Source organism: Macroventuria anomochaeta, assembly GCF_010093625.1.
Source record: "Macroventuria anomochaeta strain CBS 525.71 unplaced genomic scaffold BU25scaffold_12, whole genome shotgun sequence".
In the NCBI taxonomy this organism is placed as follows: Eukaryota; Fungi; Ascomycota; class Dothideomycetes; order Pleosporales; family Didymellaceae; genus Macroventuria; species Macroventuria anomochaeta.
This window is the reverse complement of record NW_022985373.1, coordinates 771991-781242: the sequence shown is the minus strand read 5'-3', so window position 1 is coordinate 781242 and position 9252 is coordinate 771991. Positions and strand designations below refer to the sequence as shown.

At 49.1% G+C, this 9252-nt stretch overlaps 3 protein-coding genes across 3 annotated transcripts; 2 read left to right on the top strand and 1 right to left on the bottom strand.

The window, feature by feature from the left end:
- Positions 1 to 701, bottom strand: BU25DRAFT_466843 (uncharacterized protein; the record flags this gene model as incomplete). Its single annotated transcript, XM_033710702.1, has 2 exons — positions 1 to 120; positions 162 to 701. Coding segments are annotated over 2 exons (660 nt in total), but the record flags the coding sequence as incomplete, so codon positions are not given.
- Positions 702 to 1265: 564 nt separating this feature from the next.
- BU25DRAFT_390852 (uncharacterized protein) lies at positions 1266 to 3429 on the top strand. The gene is made up of 2 exons (XM_033704591.1): positions 1266 to 1943; positions 2021 to 3429. The coding sequence occupies exons 1-2, from the start codon at positions 1301 to 1303 to the stop codon at positions 3334 to 3336; spliced, it is 1959 nt and encodes a 652-aa protein (XP_033563057.1). The 5' UTR covers positions 1266 to 1300; the 3' UTR covers positions 3337 to 3429.
- Positions 3430 to 5470: 2041 nt separating this feature from the next.
- Positions 5471 to 7201, top strand: BU25DRAFT_338913 (uncharacterized protein; the record flags this gene model as incomplete). The annotated part of the gene is made up of 2 exons (XM_033702745.1): positions 5471 to 6397; positions 6644 to 7201. Coding segments are annotated over 2 exons (1485 nt in total), but the record flags the coding sequence as incomplete, so codon positions are not given.
- Between the last annotated feature and the right edge of the window lie 2051 nt (positions 7202 to 9252).

The following is a 9252-nucleotide window of genomic DNA, read 5'->3' as shown; positions in this document are numbered from 1 at the left end:
CCCTAACCCTAACCCTAACCCTAACCCTAACCCTAACCCTAACCCTAACCCTAACCCTAACCCTAACCCTAACCCTAACCCTAACCCTAACCCTAGCTGCCAACTTCGCCTCTGCCTCTGCTACAAAGCGCAGGGTGTAGCAGACAAATTTAACCATGTACCCAGCGTAGCGAGCCTGACTCTCTGGATCGGGCCATGGGCCGCTGATCAACCTCCTGCATCTTTGCGCTCCGCAGCCACCGCCTTGTCTGCTGCGCAAGCGTTGAGAGCTCCTTCACACTCCTCTCCACCAGCAGCTCAGTTAACTTTGCTGCCCGATGTAGCCTCACTTCGTCTTGATCAGGCAGCCGTGCCTGGTGGGCAAGGTGCTCTAGATTCTGACTGGCAAAGTGCTCTAGCCAACCTGTCCGCTTCAGCCAGCCAGATCTATCGGTTTTTGCAACACGGGCATCCATAACACATGCTGCTTCCTTGTGTGCCTTCTTTGTTGTTTCCCACTCCGCAAGCCGCCAATCAACAATATCTGATGCTACATGCGGGTCTGCTGCGTTGACGTTGCCCTCCACTACCTCGTCTCCCTCCTCTTCTTCCTGCACAATATGCTCTACAACAAAGTATTGCTGCTGGCCACCAGACTGGAAGAACGTCTGCGCCGTGACTTTCTTGCAGATTGCTGTGTCATTGTTCCGCCAGGGCGTCATAGAGGTTAGGAATTTGGAGAAGTGCATTCAATTTGCAATGCATTCCTCTACAGATTAAGCTCTTAATCTTGGAATTCTATCTCTTGAGGTTGGTCTAACCCTAGCCCTGAATCCGCTCTTCCATGAGCTGGACTATCAGTGCAGCGGGCCGTTGGCAAACACTGCAACGGGCCGCTGGTAGACACTGCAACGGACCGCTAGGGAACAGTAAGCTAGGGCATCCTCGCTTATCTAGCTTCGATACATGTTGGACTGTTACCCGTACTCCCGTCTTTGTGAGCATCGTTGTGGAAGGGTGATACCTAGTAGATTGTTGTAGAGCGTAGGTGGAAGAGTGTTGCGTTTGATACTGGCTTTCTTTGGATGCTTTCCGCACTGTTGCGGTGAGACGATACGAATAGTGGATTTTGGTGTTGTTTCGGCAATGTGAGTGGGTGTGCTTTTGCGCACGTGCGCCCGGCAACAGATCTGTACCGGTACACCGCGTGCACAGACACAGCAAGGCGTCCGGCTGACGATGATAAATAGAACCCCTGCGCCACCACCAACCTCCAGGAAGTATAAGTTCAACGAACATCCTGCCGCATGATCCTCCCAACATGACACGCTTCATGCCAGGAGAAACCGCAATGTCCGATCACGTCTCAAACTACTCTGCGCTCGAACAGCACGACAAAGGCCGTGTCGCGGATTCCGAGCAGAACCGCCTAGCACTGCAAGATCCCCACACCCAACGCGCCGTGCCTTTTGGCTGGTGGTGGGAGTTCGGCGCCATTGTTCTAGCCCTTTTAAGTACCAGCGCCATCATCGCACTTGTAACGATGATAGACAACCAGCCCATTTCATCCTGGTCGCTATTTATTCAACCCGCTTCGCTCGTAGCTATCCTTTCTACAATTGCGAAATCAGCACTGCTTTTGCCTATCGCTGTGTGCCTGAGCCAACTCAAATGGAATCATTTTGAGAGACCAGCGGACCTCGCGCATATGCAGTTGTTTGATGATGCGAGTAGAGGGCCTTGGGGGTCGTTGGTTTTCTTGTGGAAAACGAGGGGAGTCGCGTGGTTGGCAGGGGTGGGGGCGTTGATCACAGTGCTGATGACAATGTTTGAGTCTTTCACGCAGCAGGCGATTCATTTTGAGGAGAAAGTTGTGCTACTGAAGAACGAGACGGGAAGCATTCCATTTGCTCGCACACTTTCCAATGATCAGTTTGCGTATGGCGCAGTTTTGAGCGCTAAAGGTAAGCAAGAAAAGTCCTTGAGGAAAGACAGACTTGACAGCTTTTTGGTCGCATGATAGACACTGACTGACTTGTAGTTCGACTTGAGTTTACGATTGCCATGATGGAGGCCATGTTGGATAAGTCCTCGGTGTACACATCCGCTGCAAAATGCCCAGGCAAGGAATGTCGTTTTCCAGATTTCACCTCTCTGGCAGCATGCGCATCTTGCGAAACTGAAGCTGTTCAGGTCAACAATGAGTTCGGCTGCACATATTATACCTCTTCATTGCCAAATACAACTGAAGGGATAGTGGAGCGCATAGACTACAAGGAGTTTAAGGAGTTTCAAGATGCCGCCTCAAATGACTTAGGACATGGATTGAGCAGCTACGGAATGGACTGCAAGAAAGAAAAAGCGGACTTTCCGCCTTTACATATGAACATGGAAGTTCAAACATCGAACGAGACATGGGCCTTACTCCGTGGGCTAGGGCAACCCCAAGGCTCACAAGGGGGTCTGTCTGAAGATTATGTCTTTGGCAACACATATCTTCATACCAACGGATCGTACTTTGACACCAGGTTTACAGGCAGCTCCTTCCGCTTTTGTACCTCAGGCTACAATGGATATGTCAGTCCGAACAACAGCGCCTTCGACACTATCGACACGTTCTCTTGCCTTGAGACATGGTTCGATCCAGGCAACATCTCAGCCCCTGAGACATTTGGCCAATTTCCCAGCAACATAACCCACTGCCGCATTAACTTCTGCGCGCAAGAATATGCAAACGTGCTGATCCGCAACGATACGCTGGAAATCGGATCCACTAAGGAAAAACCACTGCAGAGACGCGAAACCATAGACTTCGGCGACATACGCGCCACAGTTGACGGCGTTCAGGGCAACTTCGTCATCGGCTCAAACGCACGAGACAAACTTACGCAAGCAATCGAGACAATACTGTATTCTGACGACTTTGCAGAATTCATGGACCAGCTTACTACGCGCCCTGATGTGGGCTGGGCAGCTGTGTTTGAAAAAATTGGAATCGTGGCAACGAGTTACATCCGGAGTAACGCCAATGCCGATCAACTAACGGGAGGAGGCATCGTGTACGCATCACAGCAATTCTTCAACATCACGTGGGGTTGGCTTGTTATGCCATTCATGATGGTGTGCGTGTCAACTGGGTTTCTGGTGGTGACGGCAACGTATAGTAGGAGAAAGAAGTACTTATTTAAGAACTCGATTCTTGCGGCAATTTTGTATGGCGTGAATGGGTGGCGGCCCGATGAGACAAGGAAAGTAGAGAACAGGGTTGCTGACACTGATCTGGTACGGATGGTGCGGGGAGTGAAAGCAACGTTAATTGTTGAGAGTGAAGGGCGGTTGAAGGTTGTCGAAGAGTAGTAGCTATAGAGATCATATTTTCTTTGAGCACCTCCTAGTTATGTACCTACGCAACTGTACGTCTTTGCGAGCGTTACTCCATCTCATCTCACGCAACACACGGCACAGGTGAGGTGCTTCGGCCCCTTCAAGTTTCATCAGGTCATATTTTTACCAGATTCTATATCTCTTGAGGGGCGGATTCAGGGTCAGGGTTAAGACAACTTTGAGGAGAAATGATTTGTTTTCAAGGTCTGTATCTTGGGGCTTGGGGCTGATGTGTGAGAGGTGGGGAGCTTGTGCTGTACTCACATATCATCCAACAACATCTCACACAACACCACCGTGTATGTGGCAACCTTCTCTGTGTCCCTGATGAGACCGTTTTCGGACTCCACCTCGCATGGACGACAATCTCATCCTTCCCGTATCCTAGCTATCAGTGACTTTGCAGCTCTTCATAAGCGACAGACATCTGTATATGTACTCTGAGTATTGTTCATTGCCACAGTCCGACTTTTCTTGGCGAGAATACCGGGCATGAGATTGAGTGCTGATACGAGCTCCTTAGTACTCGCGTAACAAGTCTACCAGCCCAGAATAGAGCAGACAAGTACGGCTTGTAGTCGCACGCTGTGCAATGGGCCATATTGTAAGGGCGGATACCCAGCATTCCAGAAAGTGAAGATGGCCATGCTTCCAATCATGGGCCGCTGGGTTTCTTGATGGTTAGACCTAAGCAGTCAGATTCCATTACCTGCACCTGTACCTTTGACAACTTAGCCCGTATACCTCGCTTAAGCCCTGATCCAGTGTCTGACAAACTTGCCACAATTGGAACACATAACACAAGAAGCAATTCAGGAAGGAGCAATACTCAGCTTATGTGACCTCTCATTGAGGTAGCTTGAAGGGATATGTGTAGAAGTGCAAACCCCAGCTTTGTAGCCAGCAGTGCATGACTCGTGGCATCTGTTGCAGCATCTCCTTGCACCGGTCTAGTACCAGAGCAGCCACCGCTACAGTACTAGTGGCTTAGTTTGGTCCCACCTTGGTTATCAGCATCACTGAGCGCTTTGCACCCCATCTTCAACCAGCTCTAGCACCATCAAATCATGACCAATTTAGATGATATATAGCTTAATTTACTTGAAAGGTGTCAATATCTAGTCTGGTAACCATGTGATTTTTCTACTACAGCTAAACATTGTGGCATACTGTAAATAACATTGCGGATCAGGCTATCAGGGATGGACAACCATACCTCCTTCAAAGCCTCACAGAATTGATGTCAGGTCGGTGGCCCACCAGAGGCTAGTAGCCCCGCGTAAGTAGCGGGGAATAAATAGAAGTTCTTTTCCACTGTGAATCGGCAGTGATCAGTCTATCCTTACCCTCAATACACTTCTTGCTACTATATTGTCTATCTACCCATGCCACCCCTAGCCGGCTTAACAAGATCCCTGCGCAATCTGTAGTGGGCATAACCTCACATATGTTACGATAGCTGACAGCGATATCTGAGCACGCTACTGTAGTCTGTCCTAACGCTAAGCGCGCTAGCGAATCCCGACAGGCTGTATCGCATTTTGCAATCTTCGTTCCCGACCGGCAAAACTCCCGGACCCCACTCTTCCTAACTCGAAATAGCTTTTAAGGCCTGGGGACATGTTCTTGCTTAATCGCACTTTCATTCAGACCCTCTGATGTTCACAGAGATCCTCCAGGCCGTGAACGGACAGGGGGGTATTCACAAAGGCTCGATTGACGGCGTCTACAGAACTATCGACATCAAGATCAACATTGGGGCGACTGGCACCGGACCTTAATAGAAGTGCGGAGAGAAGGTCACGTAACATTAATGCCTCAACGGCTATTTAAGGCGGTTGTAAATAAGAGATGGCGAAGCTCCGAAGTGCAAACTCGTCCCGTTACGCCGTGCGTCCCGGCTCGCTTGGATTGACATTAATTTAGAAGCAAAGACAGCATGTTACAGAGGTTAAGCCTTGAGTGACACCTTCCTTGGCGCAAGCTTGTAGTGCACAATGTCTGCTACAATGCACATGCTTGTTAAGAGACAGAATGAGTACTATTCTGTATGAAGGAAAGTAACACAGCGCAGATTGGTGATGCCACTTCTACTGGCTACATCTAGTGGCCAGACGTTGAAGAACGGCTAGGGCGGGAAGGAGACAAAATGAGACTGAGTCTTGAACTAAACGCAAAGTCGGTTGCGGCAGCGGTTGACATCTCCATCCAGCAAAAGGTGGATCAGTTAGCACAGGAAAAGCAGTACAGAGCAGAGGTTCGATCTGCGGTGCTCCAACATTTGACGTCAAACGCGAACGGTACCTTTCCCTGGGTGTCGTTGATATGCCTAGACCTCAAAGCAACACAAAAATGGAACGTACTAAAGAGGCTAGTGCTATTACCGCCTGGACTAGGCTCTTTGTACAGGCGGATAATGCATCAGATCTGTGAGTCAGACAGTGCTGAGATCTGTCAGCAGGTACTGGCATCAACTGCAGTCTTGTATCGGCCGGATACAATCTCCGAACTGGTTGCGCTCGTGGAGCCACTTGAGGACTTAGCCGATGGCCTGGAGTCAGTGCGAGAGATTATTGGTCTCTATGGATTGTTTCTCACTGTACGAGAAGACACAATCTACTTTATGCATCAGTCCGCACAAGACTTTCTCTTTGCAAAGGAGTTTGATGAGGTCTTTCCACATGGGATCGAAGCCGTTCATAAGGCGATGTTTGTAAGATCGCTCGCGATTCTGTCCAAGACGTTGTACAGGGACATGTACTGCCTGGAAGCACTAGGAACTCACATTGACAACGTTCAACCGCCTAGGCCAGACTCACTAGCAGCATCACGCTACCCGTGCGTCTACTGGATTGATCATCTCTGCCACTCGAAACATGAGTCTCAGGCAAATGGCGTTGGCGACCCGCAATTTATGGTCATAAGCAACGAGTTTTTGGAAACGAAGTATCTCTCTTGGCTAGAAAGGCTTAGTCTGTGCAAGGGCATGGGAAAAGGTATGGTTTCAATGGAAAAACTATGGGCTTTAGCCAAGGTATGGCAAACACGGACAATGTGCTGGTAATGTGTCACGGTTTGGGGTGCTCCTGCCTGTCGTACCTCACCTGTCATGAGAGTGAGTACCACGTCACACTAGCGCTGTTTACAGCTACTCACCTATATATACTGTTCGTAGCTTCACTCAATACAACCTCAGTACAATCTTCAACTTCTTCCCTTTGCGTACAGTTCACTGAACTCCAACATAATGTGTACTCCATGTAGATGCTGACTCTACCAGGAGACGCGGGATGCGGACAAGCTGACAAATCTTTTCCAAGACGCGCGGCAAGTCATCATGTACCATAAAGGAGCAATCGAAAGCTACCCTCTGCAAGCATATGCATCTGCGTTGTTGTTCAGTCCGACAGGGAGCGCAATCAGGAGGTTATTCCAGCAGGAAGAGCCGAAAGGAATCATAGTCAAGCCAGCAATGAGCAGCGGCTGGAGTGCGTGCTTGCAGATGCTCGAGGGCCATAGCAACCGTGTCAGCTCTGTAGCCTTCTCGCACGACTCGACCAAGCTGGCATTGGCGTCATTCGACAAAACCATCAAGCTGTGGGATGCGAGCAGCGGCGCGTGCCTACAGACGCTTAAAATCGGCAAGCCTCTTTACAATCTATCCTTCAACTCTACCAACTCTTTTCTCTGTACTGAGATAGGTACTATTGCCATATGTTGCGGATGTCAACACTTGTTGCGGTATCGGTCACATATAAGCCCTGACCCACACATCTGTAACGGTTCAAAGTTAGCACGTTTCAAGACATGTATATATCGTCGCCTCCTAGCTAGATAGCAACTCAGCGCAGTATTCCATCGACCCGATAGTCCTATGTTATCGTTTACCGCAGCTATCAGTATACCACAGCGGCCCACGCTGCTACACCATACACAACTCAAGGACTTCCAGCAAGGCAGTTTTCGCGGAACCTGAGCGCCTTCTGTATCAAGGCACAAGTCTCAGCTCAAATAATACATGGATTAAGCATGACGGCAAAAACATGCTGTGGGTACCATCAGAGTATCGACCGTCATGCTTGATAGTGTGCAGGACCACGGTTGGCATGGGCGTTGGGTCTGGCAGAGTGTGGACTTGCAGTATTGACCTTGCTGTTGCAGGGTTTACATGTTGATTGATCCGAAGAGCTATTGGCAGGAATTGATCAAGATAATATAGTAGAAGGGAATAGCAGTGAAGGGGTAGGGAAGCAAACCGAGCTAACCAAATAAGCTAGACAATCAGTGCAGCAGACCGCTAGCAAACAGATGGCAATCGGTGGATACCTTCACTCCCTCCGACACTTGCAGACGCTCGTATCTATTCGTAGCAAAGTATAAGAAAGGGCTGTTTCTCTGCTTCTACACCTTATTCTTTCTGCATCTCTGTTTCACAGAGGTGGGTTGGAATGCACACATGGATATAGGCTACGTATGGCTACTTCGAAGCTTAGAGAGTCCCGATGGGAGTGGCCGTCGCCAAGTTATGCCGTTGTGTGGACTTTCCCCTAACTCGCGCCCCGACGTCCCATTGGGCCGTTAAGTCCTATATCACTTCCTTTAATAGGTCTCCACCCCCCTGAATCCGCTTCCTCTTGCGCAATTTTTGGTTAGAAGCTGCCCTGTTTGACGCTTCAAGCTGCGGCACTCGGGCGGGCAGCAATGTCTGTGAACGCAGTAGCATCTCAGTGCTTTTTCTGGGCTGATCAAACATCTCAATAACAAGAAAAGGTGAGGAACTTCGGTGCCTTAGGGACCTGTCGCAAAGTAGTGTTGATTGAGCCTCTACTTCAGCAGCGTGGCGTGGTGTTTTGCGGTTCCATTGAGTAGTCTCCGGCACAGGTAATTTGACTGAATTACCGTTATCTCTTCTACATTGACGGTCCATCCGGGTATGGCATGGCTCCCGCGCCAGTATAGATGATTGAGTACATATAAAATCAGAGTATGGATGATTTAGCGGCGATCTTGAATAACTCTAATGAAGGCATGATAGGTGTCATTTCTCCCCGTTTTGGAGGGTTGTCCCCCTAGAAATCGCAACTCCATGCTTCAGGGTGCAATTCCACCACAGCGTCAAGTGTATTATTTAGTTCGAAGTTTTCCCCATATTATTGGCACTTTGAACTATTCTCTGTGTGAAGGTTGAAAATTTTGAATGTATGGCTGACAAGTCATCAATTTTTACGAATAATTTAATCCCAACGCCTGCCAATCTACTGTTTTCTAACATCAGGCAAGGTTCCGCAAGTTCTAAAACTTAATGTGAGGATGATCAGAGAAATCAACTGATGTACATGATGAGTTATGTTGATTGAATTTGTCTTGTCGAAGAGGGGGGACAAATCACGCCAGCCTCACTAGATTGGTGGCACTCTCTTCCACTTGTCTAACTTGCTCAAAAATGACAACTTGCAAAGCCACACTACGCAAAGCTGCGTATTGCTGTCAATAACTCCTGGCTAGAGAGCAGACTTCTCCAGGCACTGTAGTAATACTATGCTGATCGTCAACCAGGCTAGGCTAGAAGACTACCAATGTATACAAAATAGAAGAGATTCATGTCTGCGGATTCTTCTCGCTCCACTGAACGATATGACTAGGAGAGCCGGCAGTCGTGGGGCTATTGAGGGAAGAAGAGAAGGATGCTTCGTCTGAGTCAACGGCCTGCTCGGCACGCATGTCAGCCAGAGCTCCAACTGACAACATCCGCGAAGGATGATCTGCAGATAGACAGCGAGCTTCGACGTTGACTACATGCTCCAGCAGATCTACCGCCTTCTGCGCCTGCCCGTCTGCTCGGTATGCCATTGCGAGCGCGTGCTGCGACGCCAGTCGATCTGGGTGCTC